At 40.4% G+C, this 21398-nt stretch overlaps 1 protein-coding gene across 3 annotated transcripts in view; it reads right to left on the bottom strand.

Moving 5' to 3' along the window:
• Nucleotides 1-21398, bottom strand: part of LOC122559128 (E3 ubiquitin-protein ligase RNF123) — a 389631-nt gene that overhangs the window by 198379 nt on the left and 169854 nt on the right. For all 3 annotated transcript variants that reach the window (XM_043708460.1, XM_043708459.1, XM_043708461.1), the window contains exons 25-30: nt 17168-17251; nt 13543-13650; nt 12497-12674; nt 9425-9499; nt 4242-4329; nt 403-490 (exon numbers count right to left, since the gene is read on the bottom strand). In XM_043708460.1, coding sequence (XP_043564395.1) covers nt 403-490; nt 4242-4329; nt 9425-9499; nt 12497-12674; nt 13543-13650; nt 17168-17251 — 621 coding nt within the window. The remainder of the gene's footprint in view (nt 1-402; nt 491-4241; nt 4330-9424; nt 9500-12496; nt 12675-13542; nt 13651-17167; nt 17252-21398) is intronic.

Genomic DNA, 21398 nt, shown 5'->3' with positions numbered 1-21398 from the left:
AGACACACAAGAGCCACAGAGCCAAGAAGTAAGCCATCTATTCTGTCATCAAATGAGATCAAGGCTGATCTGATAATCCTCAAATCCAAGTTTCCTTGCCTTTTCTGCATATCCCTGTATTCCTTTACTGATTAAAAATCTGTCCATCTCAGCCTTGAACAAACTGAATCACCCAGCCTTGACAATCGACAGAGTCTCAACCCTCAGAGAAGGAATTCCTCCTCAACTTGGTCTTAAATGGATGACTCCTTACACTGAGAATACGTCCTCTGATTCTAGACTGCCATAAATCTATGCTGACTGTGTCAAAATACGCAAATATGCAAGTATATTACAAACAAGAATGAAAGTAAAACTATTTAATGTGATGAGCGTTTTTTACCATGTAACAGGCAAACATACCCTCCAGAGTCGCACAAGGATCCAGTTGGTCTGAGCCCATGGCCGCTGTTCATATGGAGCTAGAAGATTCTTCATCATAGCTACACGTCTGCAAAAGCAAAGGGACAAAACGGCATTACTCCAAGGTAACGTTATTCATTAGCAACTCATCAGTTGTGCCAGCAAAAGCGATGGTAGCAGTAATAATATTTGTGAGAACATGAAAAGTTGAGGATTTAGACTCTAAATGTTGATGAAACAGCTACAAGTGTTGCTGCTTTTATGCATTCAACTGTCAGCTTGAAACACCTTAGGTGAAACTATATTGTGTAGAGCAATCAGACAATAATTTTGGTGTCATGGCACTTGTCAACAAAAAGGCTAAGCGGTAGCTGAACAGATTCAATATTTTCAAAAATTTTGATAGAGTCTGTTTCTTCTTGCGCAGAACAGGAAAACTTGCCAGCAATGTAAGGTAATTGCTAAGAAATCAAATAGAAACTTCAGAAGAAACTTCTTCATTGAGAAAGTAGATCGTGAAACTCATTACCACAGGGACCGGTCAAGCCAAACTAGTATAGATGACTGTGGAGCTCTAAGGGCAGAGGTGTTATGATAATAGAGTTAAATAATGAAGGCCTGAGTGGAATATAAACCACCGTGGACTGGTTGGGCCAAATGTCCTGCTCTTTTTTGCTGATTTTTCTAAGTAATGTTAATAAACACCTTGTTGCTTACTCAGAAAACCAAACGATATCTGTGAAATATGCTTTGATGAAAATGTTCCCCATGCTAGCACATCATAGTTCCATAGAAATAAAAGTTTCATGAAAGCTCATACTCTCAAACACTGCCTTTAAGATAAATCAGGGTATGAAAGCTTGCTATTCCTTAGTGTTCATTCTAAAGCCACAATTTTTATTGTCCGGTTTACCAAGGTTGATGTCACGTACTTCTATCTATTTTGGAAGAAAGTGAAGAATTCATTATATGTAGAGCTACCAAACAACTCCTGTTTGAAGAGTTTGTGATGACTGGAATTTTTGTTAGCCATCAATTGACAACATGAATCATGGTGTAGACTTGCATTCCCATCTCTTGTCCTGGTCCACACTAACAAAAAAGTTGGAGAGTGGACAGTGCAGAATGATAACCCTTTTGTGAAAGCAAGAATATATTTTGGAATTAAAACCACAACACTATCACTGCCAAATTCCTATTAAATGCCACACATTATGTCTCTGCTTAAAGTGTGTCTTGGCAAATTGTTAAATATGGATCACGGATAGATCTTTAAACCAAAAGGGAGAACACTTCGGGTGAAGAAAAATTTAGAAAGTTAAAGAAAATAGTTAAATCAACATGGCACTAAAGCAATTTAGGTGAAGGCAAGAACAGCGTGAGAAGAGGGACTCAGAGTTTAATGGAACCTATGCATCAGGGCATAAAGATCCATGCAAAGGAGAGTAGGGAAAAAAAATGAAACTAAAGACTCCTTATCTGAATCCATGAAATACTTTCAATAAGACTGATAACTAGCTGCACAAATAGAGATAAATGATTTGGATCAAATCACTATTGCAAAGACATAGTGACAAGATGATCAAGCTTGGGAAATAGTTTCAAAAAGAAGATAAGAATGGTTACAGTGGAGGAATAGCCCTGATAGTAAAGGACAACAGAATGTCAGAAGTAAGAATGGATCTAGGATCAGACTGTCATGGTGGAGATGAGAAATAACAAGGTTACCCCCAACACACACAAACGAAGCTGCATCAGGACACTATTCAAAAGGGCCACAACACACTGCAGTACACCAGGACTGCAAAAAGAAGAAGAGGAATACCTATACAAGGTATTCGCCAAAAACGGATACCTGCGCAACTTCATCAGCAGATGCCTAAGAGAAAGACCACGGAACGAGGACATACCACAACCAAAAGGACTAGCCAAACTACCATACATCAGGAGCATCTCTGAACTGACTGCCAGACGACTGCGACCCCTAGGACTCATAACGGCACACAAACCAACAGCCACGCTCAGACAACAACTCACCAGAACGAAGGACCCGATACCCAACATGAGCAAAACGAATGTAGTGTACAAAATACCATGCAAGGACTGCACAAAACACTATATAGGACAAACAGGAAGACAGATAACAATCCGCATACATGAACATCAACCAACCACGAAACGACACAACCAGCTATCCTTAGTAGCCACACACGCAGACAACAAGCAACATGAATTCAACTGGGACAACACTACTATCATAGGGCAAGCCAGACAGAGAACAGCCAGGGAATTCCTAGAGGCATGGCATTCATCCACAAACTCCATCAAAAAACACATCGACCTGGACCCAATATACCAACCACTACAGCGGACAGCTGAAACTGACAACCGGAAGCGGCAGGGACTGACCACTATAAACACCGGAGGAAACATCAAAGAATCGCTTCGCAGGAGGCTCCCAAGCACTGATGATGTCGCCTAGCCAGGGGACGAAACGTTTGCAACAAAAACTTCCAGCTCGGCGAACAGAACCACAACAAATAACAAGGGTCAGAAAATGCTGGTGAGAAATTTTTATGGGGCCTTAACAATAGTCATAATAAAGGATAAAGCAGTTAGCAAGAGATTATTAGAGCCTAATTGTGGAGGATTTTAACCTTCATCCTATTGATTGAATAAAACAATTAGCAGATGTAGTCTAGAAGGGGAGTTTACAGAATGCTTTTGTGGCACCTTCCTGGAACAATATGTTGTGGAACAAACTAGGAACTAGCAGACTTATGAACCAAGCTATCTTAGATTTTGTGCAATGACTCAGTCAATTGGTAATCTCATCGTAGAAGATCGTCTGAGAAACAGTAATCACAATATAATCAAATACCATAATGTGTTTTTAGGATTGATTTGGAGATGCCGGTGTTGGACTGGGGTGTACAAAGTTAAAAATCACACAACGCCAGGTTATAGTCCAACAGGTTTAATTGGAAGCACTAGCTTTCAGAGCGGCGCTCCTTCATCAGGTGGTTGTCACCTGATGTAAACCTGTTGGACTATAACCTGGTGTTGTGTGATTTTTAACTGTGTTTTGGTGCAAAACAAGAATTTTAAGCTTAACCAAGACCAATTACATAAGTATGAAGACAGAGCTGACTAATGCTGTTTGGGTAAACAGAATAAAAAATAATGCAATAAATGTATCCCAGCTTATTTAAATACATAATTTAAAATATTCAACAAAAATACATTCCAATAAAAATAAAATCTCAGCAAGAAAGATCCATCTAGAACTTAATAAGGAGGTACAGATGTTATTAGATTAAAATATGAGGCTTATAATGTGGCAAAGAATCATCATAAGCCTAAAGTTTGGGTGTGTTTTAGAAGCCAAAGAGCCAAATAGATTATAAAATGGAAGAATAAAAAGAATATGAAAGCAAAGTAGGTAGGAATATAAAATCAGATGGTAAGAACTTCTGCAGGTATAGAAAAAAAATCAGGTAGCTGAAATGTATCGGTAAAGACAGGACAAATGATCATAGGAAATGAAGCAATCATAGGGACATTGCACAAGCACTTGCTGTCAGTCTTCTCAGTGAAAGACACAAATTACATCCCAGAAGTAAGAAGCTGGATAAGCGAGGGACTAAGAGAGAAAAACCTAAGCTAACTAACAGAGAAAAAATATTGGAGAAGCTTAAAGGACTAAAGCCTGATAAATCCCCAGCACCAGATGGTTTACATCCCAGGGTTCTCCATTAAATTCCTTTGTACAATCTTATCAATACTTCATTTCATAAGTTTCTTTGCACACACAATAACAAATAGTATTTTGCACTTACTGTTCCTCTGGGATACGTTCAACAGCGCGCAGGGAGTGGGGGTAGCAGACGTAGCTGGCAAGAGCTTGCATCAGTGAATCCTTAATATCTAGAGACAAGAGACAGTGAATCAAGTCGAAGGGTTTTATTGTCTGAAGTGGTATGAGGTCCATCATGAAAGAATACTGAATATATTTCACTTCTGTCAGGATCAATCAGTCCCAAAATAGTCAAAGATAAAGGTCAAAGCTTACTCTACATTTTGCATCAAGCATTCATACACAAGATATGGTATGGCTACATGAAGGGTAAAACCTTTTTGAATTAATATGCTTATCAAGAAGTGTTGTAAATACCATTGTGCTGAAGTATGTCAGTTTTTCTACTGATCTCAGTTAGAATGCCATTTTATACAATAACAGAAGTGTCAATAATATCGACTTGCACTGACATAAAGGTATAATAATAATGTGCAATATTAGTGCAGGGTCTAGACTCAGTATAACTCTCAATTAGGTCAGTCTATGATACTGGATACACATTACAACTTTAGTGTTAATACGAAGCAAAGCTACATCACACTGACACTTCAGCTGTGGTGTAAGTACAGCCTCTACATCAATGGCAGTTAGTTACAGGAGTTACATAGAACAGTGACAGAGCAAGTGGATCCCAACTGTAAATGTGCAGCATCATTTCAGATGTTGTCTTCTCTACAAGGTGATCATTCCCATTCTGCCTGACCTTATTTCTTGATTGGCAGGCTAGTCAGCGAATGTCTGCCATTGTTCTACCTGTCTCCAAAGCAGCCTATCAGTGTTGACAATGGACAGAATTAGGCAGGTGGTCAGCTAAACCTCATACTGAATTACTGTCAAAGTACGACAAACAATTGTTCAGTGAGAGGTGAGCACTGCAGGGAGTGGAGTGCATTATTTTCCCCTCAAACTTTATTTGATTTAATCCCTGCCTCCCCTTCACCGTTTGATCACGCAGCATTGTCCTTTGATGTGAAGGGCACTGCTTGTCACTGGCCACTTGGGTGTTTCCTTTCTTCCTGGTGGTGGAAATTGAATAAAGGTTTGTACGCCTTGTGTCATTCACTGTGTCTCACACCTGCACACACACATGGGTGCTGGGGAAAAACATAAGCACTACCACAGTTAGGCGGTAGTATGAGTATTTTTTATAAAAGAAGAAACAGGACTGTCAGGGGTTCTGTTCACTCTGAAAGCTGCCTCTGAGGGAGCTGGAATCAGTGTGGTAAAAAAAGGAAACAAAAAAATAAAAAAAAGACAAACAATTGTGGAGAGGAACAGGTGGAAGTTGGGCGGGAAAAAAAAAAAATCAGAAAAGATTGAGAATTTCACCTAAAAGATTCATGCCCTTGTTTATAAGATTCCATAACAGATCTCGGTACTTTCTAGGTGGTGTGAAGTTAAGTGGATATTCAAAGAGACTTGGGGGCTCAGGTGCATAAATCCTTAGAATACCACGAATAGGTGCAGGAAATAATTAGAAGGCTGATGGAATTCTGGGCTTTATATCTAGAAGACTGGAGCCTAAGGTTCCGGAAATTATGCTGAAGTTATACAATACTCTGGTTCAACCCCACTTGGAGTATTGTGAGCAGATCTGGGCACTGTACCTTAGGAAGGATGTACTGGCCTTGGAGAAAGTACAAGTAGGTTCACAAGAATGATACCTAGTCTTCAGGGGTTATGTTATGAGCAGAGATTATACAAATTCAGTCTGTTTTCTCTAGAATATCGAAAGTTAAGGGGTGATCTGATTCAAGTCTTCAAGGTATGAACAGGAAAGGACACAGTAGATGAACGATTTCCACTGGTTTGGGACTCTAGGCTAAGATGCATAGCCTGTGAATTAGGGCTAGACCATTGAGGACAGATGTAAGGAAGCACATGGACACACAAAGGGTGTAGAGATTTGGAACACACTTCCACAAATAGCAGAGGATGCTAGATCAACTGTTAATTTTGATTCAGAGATACATAAACTCTTATTAAGCAAAGTTATGAAGGGATATGGGCCAAAGGCAGGTATACGCAGCTAGACAACAGAGCAGCAATGATGCCACTGAATGGCAGAACAGGCTTGAAAGGTCTAATCAGCAACTCCTGTTCTTATGATGTTTATGTCATTTGAAAGATTGCTGAATGCCAAGTAGAAAGGTGAGATACTATTCCTTAAGCTTGCGTGAGCTTTACTAGAAAATTAGCAGACCATAGACAGAAAAGTCACAGTAGGAGAATTGTGTAGAATTAAAACAGAGTTGCTGTTGCTCAGGGAAAATCTGGAAATGTCATGAGAATATCCAAGAAGACCCAAAACTATTGAACGTAGGAATAGGAGTAGACCATTCAGCCCCTTGAGCCACCCCAATTCTATAGGACTACGGCCGCTCTGACATTTCTAATGTTCGCTTTCTGCTTTTCCTTCATGAGCACCGATGCCCTACTCATCAAGAACCTATTTACCTCAGCCGTAAATACAAGGACTCTGCCCCCATAGATCTCTTTGACAAGGGGTTCCAAAGAAAAGAAATTCCTCCTCATCTCAGTCTCAGATTGGCACCTCTTTACTCTGAGACCATGTCTCTGGTCCTAGACTCTCTCATGAGGGAAACTATCTCAATATTTACCTCTTAAGAATCCAATATTTTTCAATAAGATCACCTCTCATTCTTCTAAACACCATGCAGTGAAGTCACAACCTGTTTAGCCTTTGCTCTAAAGACAATCCATCCATACTAGGGATTATCCTAGTAAGCCATCTCTGAACTGTCTCCAATGAAATAATATATTTTCTTAAATAAGACGACAAAAAACAGCTCACTGTACTCCAAATGGGGTCTCATCAGCATCTCACACTCCTACCCCCTTGAAATAAGGACCAATATTCCGTTAGCCTTCCCAATTACCTGGTGGATCTGAGTGCTAGCTTTCTACTTCATGCACAAATACATTCAAGTCCTTTTGTGTCGAGCTTTCTGCAGCTTTTCTCTATTTAAATAATACTCTTCTTTCGTTCTCCCCTCCAAATGAACAATTTGCATTTTCCAAAATTACATTCCATTTGTAAACATCCTGCCACTCACTTAAACTTTCAATATCCCTCTGCAAAGTGTTTCCATCCATCTCACCACTTTCCATCTATTTTTAGTATCGTCTGCAAATTTGGTGGTAGTACATTTGCTTTGTTTCTCCAAGTCATGGAGACATCCATCACAGAAACAGACTCTTCAGTCTTGTGCATGCCGACCAAGTTTCCCAACTAAACTAGCCCCACTTGCCTGCATTTAGCCCATATATCTCTAAACCTTTCCTATTCATGTACCTGTCCAAATGTCTTTTAAATGATGTAAATGTACCTGCATCTCCCACATCCTCTGGCAGTTCACTCCACATATGCATCACCTCCTGTGTGAAAAAGTTGCTTCTTAAGGCCCTTTTAAACTTTATCCTCTTACCTTAAAAATATGCCCTCTAGCTGTGAATTCCCCAACTCTAGGAAGAAGGCCTTTGCTATTCACCTTATCTATGCCCCTTGTGACATTATAAACCTTCAGAAGGTCACCCATCAACCTTAACCTCAGTGAAAGAAGTCCTAGCCTATCCAGCCTCTCCTTGAAGCTCAAACCCTCAAGTCATTAACATATATTGTAAACACTTGTGATCACAGCACTGATCCCTATGGAATTCTACTGGTTACAGGTTGATAACCTGAAAAAGAATCCCTTATTTCCACTCACTGTTTCCTGCCCATTAGCCAATTCTCTATGCAATCCATATGCCACCTCCAAAACCATGGCCTCTTATGGATTACCCTTTTGTGAGGTACCTTGTAGAATGCCTTCTGGAAGTCCAATTACAACACATCCACTGATTTTCTTCTATCCACTCTGGTTGAGATTTCCTCAAAAACTCTAATAAATTAGTCAGACATAATTTTCTTTTCATGAAGTCATGTTGACTCTGCTTGATTAGATTATGATTTTCCAAATGTTACCTATTATTTCCTTAATATCGATTCCAATATTTTTCAACAATAGATGTTAGGTTAATTGGCCTATAGTTTCCTACTTTTCACTTCCCTCCCTTCTTGAACAGGGGTGTCACAGTTAGCAATTTTTCAATCTTCCAGTACTTCTGCAGAATCCCAAGGATTTTTTGGAAAATCATAACCAATGCAACCACTATCTCTGTAGCTAATTCTTGTAGGATCCTAGGATAAAAGCCATCAGAATCAGCAGATTTAGCCTCATTACATTTGTCTAATGTTACTTCGCTAGTGATGGTGCTTACTTTCTCCCTTGTATTCTTTCCTATTAGTACATGTTTGAAGTATCTTCCACCATAAGGACTGATGCAAAATATCCATTTAACATCTTTAGCATTTCCTTGTTCCCCATAACTGTCCCCTCTGATTCACTTTCTAAGAGTCATATATTCACTTTGACCTATCTCTTTTGTATGTAAAATATATTTAAAGAAGCTGTTGTTAGTTTTACATTCCTCCCCAGTCATGTGCGCCCTTGTTGTTTATTTTCTCTATTATTCCAAGAATCCTCCTTTGCTGGATTCTGATATAATCCCAGTCTTCAGGTCTACCACTGACTTTTGCCCCCTTATATCCTTTTTATTTCAACTTTATTCAGTCAGAACTTTCCTGGTTAACCTTGATTGGTTTATCCCTTCCTCAGAATCTTTTCTCCTTGTTGGGATACTGGGACTCAACACTGAGTCTTCTGTCTCCATCATTTTCCTTTTTTTTAAACTGAGTCAGTATTTTCTTCCCTTGATGTTGCATTTAGATGCTATGGAACCATTTATATCTCATCTGATAACACAATTTATTTCTTCATTATAACCATTACTATTTTCTTTAGATTTTGTACAATGAAACATTTGTTATTGAATTTTTCCTGCTCTCCACCCTATCACAGCCCTTCCCCTTGGTTCTTCCTGTTCAGCTCGATCCCTTTGACCAATTTTAATTTTTATTCTTCTCCAGTTCTGATGAAATGCTACACCGAACAGAAACATTTGCTCTATTTCTTTCTGCATTGATGCTGCCAGACCTGCTAAGCATTTCCCAGATCTTCTGTTCATATCTCAGTTTTTCAGCATCTGCAGTACTTTGCATTAAAATAATTTTGTGTCCTGCTCAGAACAAGGACTTACCAGTTCCCACAATTCGAGGATCAGCAAAGTGCTTGGCGAGGATAGCTGCCAATCGACTCAACGTCTCCTGATACTCTGTGAAGAGAAATATTGACTGCTGATACATCCAGAAAATTACATCAAGGTTAATCCACAACAGCACCAATGGCGTATAGGACAAAAGAGGCAGATTTTGTTCGCACTAATGCATTGAGTGTATCTATTGTTCTTGTTTATGACAGAGAGAGAGAGAGAGAAACTGCAAGATTGAGAAAACTGAGAGAACAAATCTTTAAAAATATATTGAACAGTGGCTTCACAGGAAAGCAGGTAGGTGACTGGTTGTTTCGAGAATCCAGAAGTAAGTAGCATTGATCTGAAATTGTTCAGGGATAAACAAAGAGCGCCAACATTGTGAGAGGCTTTGCAGGAATGCAAGGAAATAAAGTATGCCATCAGCATACCATGGGACCTTATATAGAGTAGCTGGTAAGTTTTTTTTCTAAATTTTTTTAACAGCTTTTAAATTATTTCAGTTCAGTTTAATAGAGGTATGACAGCAAACCTCAATCCCATAAAGTGTACATCCTATGTCATGTGGGAACTTTGGGATACTTATGATCTGAACAACCATGCATACAGAAATTTCCAGCCAGTGCAAGAAGCTTGAATTTCCGTTTTCAGAGTTTGAGCAACAGCCAGCATCAATATGGTGCATTCATGAGGCTGACAGCTATGTGGTTAGCAAGCACGTGTCAGGATGCTGCCACCCTCAGCTAAAGGGAATGGAAGGGCAAAGTGAGTATGCAGCCACCAGGCGGTCACAGGTGACCAGGCGAACAGTGGAGGCATCACCTGAGTACATCTCAATCTGTGACTGGAGGTAGAGCTCTGAACAATAATTTCTTTGGAGAGTGCTGCCTCAGGCAATTTAGCCATACGGGTCAGGAGGAAGATTGGAAAAGCAAAAATGATTAGGGATTTTGTCGAGCAGAACAGGCTGGAGGATTTTGCAGCTGTAGAGTTGGTTTCCTTATTCTTTCATGAAATTATTTGCATTACTAGCAGTTGTGATCTCTCTCCCTTCCCATTCCCAGATGGTGTGTAACCATCCTGACGCCAGGATCAAAGATACCATTGAAAGCACCCCAAGGGGAATGCAGCATCAGCCAGAGATCATGACCTTTATATTTTGGGGTTGAGACTACAATCAGATCACTCACAATCTTACTGAATGGCACAGCAGGCCTAAGGAGCTGAATGATCTACTCCTGCTCTTACTTCATCTTGCAGAATTCCTATCTCACCTCTGAAATTCAGCTCAAGTTTGGATCAAGGGCATGAAGAAGTCTGGGACTGAGTGGCCAAGCAGAACCCAAACTGAGCAGGTAATTACAATAAAGTGCCACATGACAGCATCGTCACCTCCCACCACTCTGCTGACAATTCAGAGTCATCTAATGTGGCAATGCATGAACATCCAAAAGATGTTTGGTAAAGTCCCACCTAATCAGCATATCAGTGCACAGAATAAAAGGACTGTGGCAGCAGGGATACAAAATTGGCTGAGTGACAAGAAACAGAGCATTTAATCGGTTGATAGTGCAGAACTTGTGTTGCTGAAAAAGAGACACTTTTAATCTTGCACAGGACAATTCACAAGAATACCAAATCAAGGGGAAAACTAACGTTTATATTGTATCAGAGGACGATGCTGACTGGGTGAACCATTACTGATGGAGGTGTTGCCATGGAGAGTGCACATAAGATTATGCATGACTTGATTGGTCGAGGCATTGCTCCAAAAGTAAGTGACGGTCATCTATTTTGTTGATTTAAATGAGGTGCAGAGAATGCACATGAACATGTGCATAAATATATATCACTTCCAGAACCATAATGTGAGCCCAACTGACAATCCTAAATTGATTGCGAACATAATTTCCAGCAAAGACTGTCCAATTGCAGACTGACGTCTAAGGTTGGATATGATGTTGCGAGTCTGATTGTATCAAACAGGATTTCACCTTGACTGTTATCAATAAGCACGGTACTGACGATGTGAACAAATACCTGCACTGAAAGCTACATATATTAATACACTGGGCTGAACTATCAGAGAAGGCAGGATTAAGGTATGAATCGGATTATTTAGAACTAAGTTCACTGGGCACCGGGGAGGAGGAGGGATCACATTGTCTGATAAATTTCGAGCAGTACATGCGGGAAGGATGCTCCCAATGACCATGGCATCCAGGCCAGTCACAGTCGAACGATATGTGGTGGGCCTTTTATAGTACTGAGATGAGGAGCAATTTCTTCACCCAGAAAGTAATGATCCTATGGAACCCAGAAAGCAGTTAAGGTCAAAGCATTGAATTTTTTTCAAGGAGTTAGATGTAATCTTTATGGCTAAAGGGATCAAAGGGTATGGGGAGAAAGCGGAAACATGGTACAGAGTAGGATGATCAGCCATGATTATAATGAATGGTGGAGTGAGCCAGAAGGGCCAAATGGTCTGTTCCAATTTTTATTTTCTATGTTATCTGGACCAAGTCTACTTATTGTTGTGAGGAAGACCGGGCATATCGGGCGATGCTGAGGGATAATAAGCGAGAGAGGTGGGGCTAAGATAGATCAGAGATTTAGGGATGTTTTTAAAGCTGCTCCACAAAGAACAGTGGGCTTGTTTATTTTTCCCAGCAACTTAATTTTTACAGTGCCTTTAATAAAGTAAAGCTTTCCAAGGCATGTACAGGTGTATTATTAAAAAAAAAAAGGGCACCAAATCACGTAAGGAAATATTAGGACCATTGATCAAATGCTTGGTCAAGAGATTGATTTTAAAAAGCATCTTAAATGAGCAGGATGAGGTAGAGAGATTTAGGGAAGGAATCCCAGGGTGCAGCACTCAGACAGTTGTACATAGGGCGATCAACGCTGTACTCTGCACTAACTGAACTTCTACAAATGGTTTAACCTCTCGTAGGAACCTGAGCATAATGCAGGCAAATTGTCCAGAAGCAGAAATTTTTTTCAAGTCCTCGGGAAAAAAAACAACTAAATGATCACTTCCCCAAGCCGTGCACTTACCAGGTAGTTCATCCATGCTGTTGACCGGACTGAAGTAATTCTTCAAAGCACTGTAGCTATTCATAGCAACGTTCATGTAGAACTCTGGCATGAAAGCGAACAGTGTCTTGGTCCGGTCACTATGTTCAATTACTCGTATGCACACTTGAAGCAGCCAGTAGATGTCTAGCATCTTCTCCTGAAACAAGGACAAATTTTATTCCATCAAGAGCACAGAATCAAGCCTCTGGGAAATGTAGTTTTGAACATGGCTCAAATCCCATGTAATGTACACCCAGCACTACAGCACTGAGCCAAGCTATTAAACTGAAACATTTGAAGTAATAAAATGATTGGCCACAATACAATGTTGATCCTCTTACCGAGGAAGAAAGATTGTGCACACCACTCAGCTAAATCTCAGTACAGGGAGTGTAGGGAAGATTCACCAGAATTCTTTCCAGGATGGCAGGACTATCCTATGAAGAGAGACTGGGCAAACAGGGCCAGAATTCTCTATAGTTTCAACGATTGAAGGGTGATCTCATTGAAATCTACAACATACTTCAAGAGATAGACAGGGCAGATGCAGATAAGATTCCCTGATTGGGAATCTAAAACCAGGGTAAACAGTTTAAAGGTAAGTGGGTTGCCACTTAGATCTGAGATGAGGAGAAATTATTTTACTCAGAGGGTTGTGAATCTTTGGAATTCTCTACCACAGTCTGCAGAGGCTCATTCTTTGAGTATGCTTAGAGATTGATAGACTTCTGAGTGTCAGTGGCATACAGGGTTATTGGGATAGGGCAAGTACATGGGATTGAGGTGTTCAACCTGCCATGATGGTATTGAATGGTGCAGTAGGCTCTATGGACTAATTGGCCTACTACTATGTTCCTGTGTATTTCCAAAAAATACAGACAACGGTTTTCAGAAAGCAAATGTTGTCTGCACCCACTACAGGAACAACTTCTGACTCAAGAGGCGACTATTTCCATGCTCCTGGCTTCCTAGTGAAAGAGGGTGCCTCTTCACATCAATATTTCCAGAACTGCAGTCCACTTTACCTTAGAGTAGATGGTAGCATTTATCCAGGCTAACCGGCGACTCAGGTGGTTCAGCTTCGCTGAGAAGACTTTCTGACTCTTTGTCAATTCATCCAGAATATCCTTCCTCTGAAAGGATAAAAGTCACAAGATGAAGCTGGAGAGCCCTGGGTGATCATAAGCCACCAGCATGCTGCAGTAGGAGTAGCCCTTTCCTCGGAGTGTCGGAGGGTCAGCCATTTGCCTAACCACTACCCAACTGGGTTCATTCAGCCAGGATATAAGTGATAAACCTGCTAAGAAAGGATATAGCATTTTCTAAATTTATAAATGAAAGCACTGACAGCAATAGGAAGGAAGTGATGCTGAGTTTTTTCTAAAGCTATACTCAGCTTTTCTGGTTAGTTCTCTGCTGGAGTATTTCATCCAATTTTGAGCACAAAACGTTAGAATTATAGAATGGTTACAGCAGAGGACCAAGATACTGTTTGCTTTCATGCCAGAGTTTGGCATGAAAATTGTCATGAGCAGCTACAATAAACTTTGACCTGAACCTCTGGGCTTGTCTACGGAGAGGAACTATCAGGAGCTCACATCCACCTCTCTAATTTACTTAATTTAATGCTGAATTAAAGGAAACCATTTAAACATAAGCTGTTTGAAATAAAGCCTAATGTTCTTAACAGCACCATATTTCTGTTTGTTTTGTTGCAGAACCCACACAGAATTCACTATGGGAGGAGTCAGCAAAGAGTATGGACAGGGCAAAAGTGATGCTGGAGATTAGAGTCAAGATTAGAGTGGTGCTGCAAAAGCACAACAAGTCAGGCAGCATCCGAGGGGCAGGAAAATCGACGTTTCAGGCAAAAACCCTTCATCAGCAAAGAGTATGGACAGACAGACTTGGTGAAGCAATGCGTGAATGAGCTAAAGGGAATTGAAACCTAAAGCTCAGGCACACTAATGCATTGAACGATTGAAGCATGAACCAGGGTGTTGTGTTGTCAATTGAAAAGCAGCTTTATATAAAAAAAATGCCATCAGGGCAGTTGAGATGAAAGGGGCTAGAAGTGTGTGCATGTGAGAGAGTGAGTGAAGAAGGGTCAAGTTCTAAAGAATGGTCACAGGATTCAACATTAACTCTGTTTTCTCTCCACAGATGCTGCCAGACCTGCTCAGTCTGTTCAGCAATTTCTAGGGGTTTCTTTTGCTTATTTTGTGAAACCTCTAAGCCTGGTTCTTTAAGGATGACAAGAAAATGAGAAAGAATCATACATATGAAATATCTTAGCAAGAAACTGTAAGTGAGTTAATAGTTCATCTAGTCACTAGAAAGGGTTTGGGATTGTATGCATGTGAAAGAGGTTTCTAAATCCAGAGCCATTGTCACTGTAAATCAATTTACAAAAGAATTGCATGATGTGAAAACTGAAGATGAAGAAACTAATGTTCTTACAAGAGACGGAACAGCCAACAGAAAGTTTGTCTGGAGTAGAGGCAATGGCCAGAAAAGCAATGCTAAAAAAAAAATTAGCCTGGGGTGCTCTGGCAGTCACACAGGAGACAAAGTCCTCTGGATTGTCTTATCTCCTGACAGCTGTGTATACGCTTGTAAATATTGTGAATTGGTTTCACTGCAGGAATCTCCGATGTAAAGGGGAGGGATGTTGGGTATTTGGAAAGTACAATGGGCTGTCACGATCACACAACGTCGCGGTGATATCGTCAGCCATTGTGGAGGGAAATAGCTCAGTCTAACCTTGCTGCCTTGGAGAGAGAATACCTCATTTGATAAAGCTGCTGCTCTTTTTACACACTTCAGCCTCCTATCCTTCTTGAAATGTAACAGCATCGACTATTTAAAGAGACGTGTAATGTTTTTACTGAAATATCATGTGTCTGTTAAGGCGTGCTTAGTTTATGTTGATTTTGGATTTCACACGATATCTGTTTATAATCCAAAAGCACTGCTCTTTCATCAGGTGAACACTTCAGGTAAAGGAGCAGTGCTTGGACTATAACTTGGTGTCATATGACATTTATTCTGGACCCACCTAATAACTTACTATTTCTTATTCTAGTATTGTATAACTCTTCCCATTTTGCACCCAGTTTCTCCTTTCTAATGCTGGTTTACAGAGTCCAACCCCACATCCCCCAAATTGCCTTAAATTCTCTCCAACAGCACCACTGAGGAGGAGAATGGTTCCAGTTCTGTTAAAGTGTAACCTATTCAGCATTTATAGGTCCTGCTACAGTACCATTCCCAATGTCCCAGGAATCTAAAGTCATCCCTCCTGTTTTCTATCCGGACTCTCTGTTTTCTGCCCTATTCTATTTCTGCCTTGTGGCACTGAAAGTAATATGGAAGTTGCTCTTTTTGAGGTCCTATTCGGGACGTCACGGGATTGCCCACCCTGAATTATTCAGGGGGCAGTTAAGAGACAACCACATTGCCGCTGGTCTGAGACGCAGGTAGATCGGACCAAGTAAGAATGACAGATTTCCTTCTCTGAAGGACATTGGTGAACCAGATGGATTTTTCTGACAATTGACATTGGCTTGATAGTCATCATTAGACCCTTAATTCACAATTCTTTATCGAATTCAAATTCTACCATCTACCACGGCGGAATTCGAATCTGAGTCCCCAGAACATTAAATACTCAGAACCGCGAGTGCAGTAAATGAGAAACTAAAACAGAAGTTGCTGGAAAAGCTCAACAGATCTGGCAGCATCTGTGAAGAGAAATCAGTTAAAGTTCTTTTCCTCAGAAGGATGAAAGGTCACCGGACCCAAAATGTTAACGCTGATTTTCTTCACACAGATGCTGCCAGACCTGCTGAGCTTTTCCAGCAACTTCTGTTTTTGTCCCCAGAACATTAGCTGAATTATTGGGATAATAGTCTAGTGATAATACCACTCAGCCATTGGCCATGCTGAATTGCCCGTAGTGTTAGGTGAAGGGGTAAATGTAGGAGAATGGATCTGGGTGGGTTACGCTTCGGCGGGTCGGTGTGGACTTATTGGGCCGAAGGGCCTGTTTCCACACTATAAATAATCTAATCTAATCTAATCTTTTGTTCTTTTGTCACTTGCATGATGTCAACCATTACCTTTTGACTGTTGACTTTCCCGTTTTAGAGCACTCTACAGCCGCAGAAACATTTGTGAACTCCTCCAACTATGAGATTCCTCATCACTATTTAGGAAGCATGGAGAGGGTTTGGAGGAGACTTACCAGAAAAAATTAACTGGACGAGAGACTTCAATTATATGGAGAGATCGACAAAGTTGGGATTGTTTTACTGGAAGTAAAGAAGCTAAATTTAAGATAATATTGACATTTTTAAAATTACAGAGGACTCGACTGAATAAATAATCATGGTAAATTGTTCTAGTAGCAAGATGGTCAGTTAAGAGGAGGACAGATTTCAGGACATTGGCCAAAGAACCTGGGAAAAATGCAGGGAGGTAGTGAATCAGGATGATCTGGAATGCACTCCCTGAAACAGCATTGAAAACAACTTCAACAGCAAATTAAGAAAATTATCGGGCTTACATGGAAAGGAGAAATTTTGGGATATATAGGGAAATAGTTTATTCATGAACATCATCCCTGCACCAAAGAGCTTATTCTCTTACCTTTGCAGGACATCTTGCAATCTTGTCTTCAGTGTCCTTCAGTGCCACTGCATATTCATGGACATCATCTGACACACCTACCATCTGCAAGCAGATACTGAGAGTTGAACACAACTTAGGCATCACATTATATTGTCAAGACCAAATAATGTGAGCTTTAATTATTGAAAATATGCCTGAGAATCATTTCACTCTTAAACATAGCAGTGCACATGGCATGGGAAAATTAACCACTCGAGTCTCCTGGTAAAAACATTGGTAATATGCTCCTTTCTTGAGAAGCCATTTTCATCTTTACTGCTCACTAAGGCTGAAGTACACTGCAGGGACGTTCAATCCCTTGAAACTGCTATTCTTGTTGTTGACCAAAAATACATTCCTTCCTTCCCAAGCATTCTTCAGTTCAGTTAAACATTTGGTCTATTGTACGTATCCCTCACTCTCACTGTTCCTTGTTTGAGGACAGGATGTTAAGCCATTTACATTTTTTTTAATATAGGTATTTTTATTGAAAAAGAAAATTTTTAAGATTTTTTTACAAAATTACCAAAATAATACAAACTAGTGTATTCCACTTTACAATATAACACCAATATAAAATTAAATAAAGAAAAAAAACCCAACTAATACTAACCTATTCTACAAACAGCTAAAACATAATAGGATATCATACATTACTAACAGTAAACAAAGTAATTAAATAACTAGATACATGCTCAAAATAGATTTACATCAAGTCATAATAGAACCTGTATTTATACGGGATTCCTCCTCCCAAACCAGCCAGAACTATTACCACAGCTAGACAAAAGCCCTGGCCAGTATGGCCGAAATGTCTGTGTCGATATAGTTCAAAAAGGACTGCCATGTTTTATAAAATACTTCCGATTTTTGGTGCACCATATTCATGAGGAAGTCAAGGGGATATATTCCATGACTCTCCTGTGCCAGTTTGAAAGTCCTGGGGGCCTTCGGATACCCAATTCACTAAAATATCTTTCCTTGCACAAAAGGAAAGGATAGTAAATAATTTCCTCCTGTACACATCCAGGGAGGGAAAATTTGGAGAGCCGAAAAGTAGGGACGTTGGATCCGATCCAATCTCCATACCCAAAATCTCTGTCAAGGCATTTGCTACTCCATCCCAATACCTACAGATCATATTGGCATGTCTATAGGCAATGCGTGAGTGCGCCAACTTCTATTTTACATTTAGAACACATTGGGGATGCTCCTAACTTGAACTTTGCAAGTCGTTCAGGTGCCATGTGAGCCCTGTGAAGTATCTGTAATTAAATAGCCTGAGTTCTGTTCCTAGATGTCCTCCCACATTTTTAAAGAGATTCCCAACTCTAATTCTTGATTCCAGGTTTTATATAATCGTTCCATGTCCTTCGATACCTTATTTTTTAATGAGTGATAAAGAGTACTGACCAAGGGCGGACCCATCGACCATTGCACTGTCATTTCCCTATCTGATTTGTAGGGGTTAATTATCAGTGTGGTCTTCTTTTGTATAAACTCTCGTATTTGAAAACACCGAAAGAGGTCCTTGCTGGCCAGTCCAAACTTCTGGCGCAGCTGCTCAAAGGACATCATAACCTCCCCATCGAACAGGTCTCCCAGACAGGAGATACCTCTGGACTCCCAAGTTTTACACGCAGCATCCGTCAGCCCTGGCTGAAATCCCAATGTTTCCACTATAGGGGTATAAGGGGAGGTTTTTTTGCAGGTTACCCTCATCTTGTCGCATTATCCTCCAGGCTTTAATTGTATTTAGTACAATAGGGTTTTTACAATAGTCCGTAATAACTCTCATCTTGTCCATAAATAATAGGTTGATGTGGGGACATTTTCCTTGGGAGGTCTCAATATCTAACCAGATTGTGGGTCACAAGAGACCCAATCAGCTACATAAGATAATAAGGAGCTCAATTGATACCTCCTAAAATCTGGAAAGTCCAATCCAACCTTGCTTACGAAAGCTGTAGCTTTTCTAATTTGAAAAGAGGCCATTTATGATTCCAAATAAAGGAGCTGAGCCAACCGTAAAGCGTACGCAATGCCTGTCTCAGCGGCATCAGGGGGAGCATTCTCATAGGATATAGAAGACAAGGTAGAATAGTCATCTTAACTAGGGCTACTCTGCCCAGCCAGGATATTGGGAGATTTCCCCAGCATTGAAGGTCCTGTCTTATTTTCTCTAATAAGTGCACGTAATTGGCTTTATACAGCTGACAAAATACTGGAGTAATAAAAATATCTAAGTACAGAAAACCTTCTAGTGACCACCGAAAGGGAAAATAAGATCCATCTGGTAAACTAAATATACTGGCAAGGTCTCCGATTTCATAAAATTGATTTTGTAACCTGAGAACATACCGAATAGATTGATCAATTGAATTAAGCAGGGCACAGGTGTCAAAAGATCACTTAAGGAGGATATCATCCGCATAGAGAGTAATTTTGTGCTGGCCTGAACCAATCCTCGGAGCCGCTATGATCGGGTCAGTTCGTATAGCTTCCGCTAGTGGTTCAATCACTAGTGTGAATAATAACGGTGAGAGAGGACATGCCTGGCGACAGCCTCTGCCAACGCTAAAGCTATCCGAACTTAAACCGTTGGTGATCACCGCTGCTTTGGAATCATTATATAATACTGAAACCCATTTAGTAAAGACCTCTCCGACACCAAACCTTTCCAGTGTATAAAAAAGATATGGCCATTCTACCCGATCAAATGCCTTCTCTGCATTTAGGGAGACAACTAAACCCGGTATTGTTCCCTGTGACAGGCTTTATCATATTTAAGACTCTTCTAATGTTATTAGTTGACCTTCCACCCTTTATAAACGGCGTATGGTCCTCTTTTATAATGAATGGTAAAACCCACTCCAGTCTTAATGCTAACATTTTTGAAAGAATTTTAAAATCCACATTTAACAAGGATACGGGTCTATATGAAGAGCATTCTTCTGGGGCCTTTCCCTTCTTAAGAATTAGAGAAATATTTGCTTCTCTCAAGGAAGGCAGGAGGCAGCCCTGACTATGTGAATAATTATACATATTTATGAGTGGCCCGGCCAGTTCCCCTATAAATTCTTTATAGAACTGGACCTGAAATCCATCTGGTGCACTCTGAAGCTGTCTAACTGGGTCCTGTAGTTCCTGGGTTGTCAAGGGGCATTCAAGATCGACTCCTGCTCCAAGGCTAGGCCCAGAAGGGCCAGATTTTTAAAGAAAGACTCCATCTTCTCAGTTCTATCCTCACAGTCCTGCGACTTATACAATTCAAAATAGAACTTTCTAAAGGCTGCATTGATCCTTTTACGATCACAAGTCAGGGTACCAGCACTTTCTCTAATGGACGTAATGGCTTGCGGAGCCTTTTTCTTTCTGACTAGATACCTGCCAGGCTTGTCGCCATATTCAAATAATCTCTGCTTTGCGAATAATATTTCCCTCTTTGCTGTTTGGGTAAGTGCGGTATTCAAGGCTGCCCTAAGGGTTGTGATCCTTTGTAGCTTAGTAATGGAGGGCCTATCAACATATACAATTTCAGCTGCCTTCAAGCAAGCCTCGAGCAGGCGCTATTGTTCTCCCTTTTATCTTTTCCGAATGCAGAATATGAGATGATCAAGCCTTGCGCATATGCCTTAGTGGTCTCCCACATCATCAATGGGTTACTGGCCGTACCTGAGTTGATATCCCAGACTATTTTGAATTCCTGTGAAAAATACTTTATAAATTTGCTATCCTTCAATAAGAAAGGATCCATACGCCAATGTCGGGGACTATCCCATCATCCCTAGTCTTGACTTCCATATATACTGCAGCATGATCAGAAATAGTTATATTACCTATTTTACAAGACAGTATGGAATTCAAAAGGGTCAAGAGGGCAAAAAACATATCAATTCTGGTATGGCACTTATGTGGGTTAGAAAAGAAAGTAAAGTCTCTACTCTGGGGATGAAGACATCTCCACACATCTACTAGTCCTACCTCCTTGTTCAGATCCGCCAGTTGCCTAGATCTCAGAGATATAGCCGCAGTGCTCCTAGGTATCCTATCTGTCTTTGGGTCAATAATACAATTAAAATCTCCTCCCATAATTGCATGGCGGACCCCAGAAGCCAATAACTTAGAGAACGCATTACAAATTTAAAAGGGTGTGCCGGGGACAATAAAGATTCAAAACCCTGTATTCCTCTCCATATATTAGGGCTTT

Source organism: Chiloscyllium plagiosum, chromosome 18 (genome assembly GCF_004010195.1).
Source record: "Chiloscyllium plagiosum isolate BGI_BamShark_2017 chromosome 18, ASM401019v2, whole genome shotgun sequence".
Classification (NCBI taxonomy): Eukaryota; Metazoa; Chordata; class Chondrichthyes; order Orectolobiformes; family Hemiscylliidae; genus Chiloscyllium; species Chiloscyllium plagiosum.
This window is presented reverse-complemented; position numbering and strand designations above follow the sequence as displayed.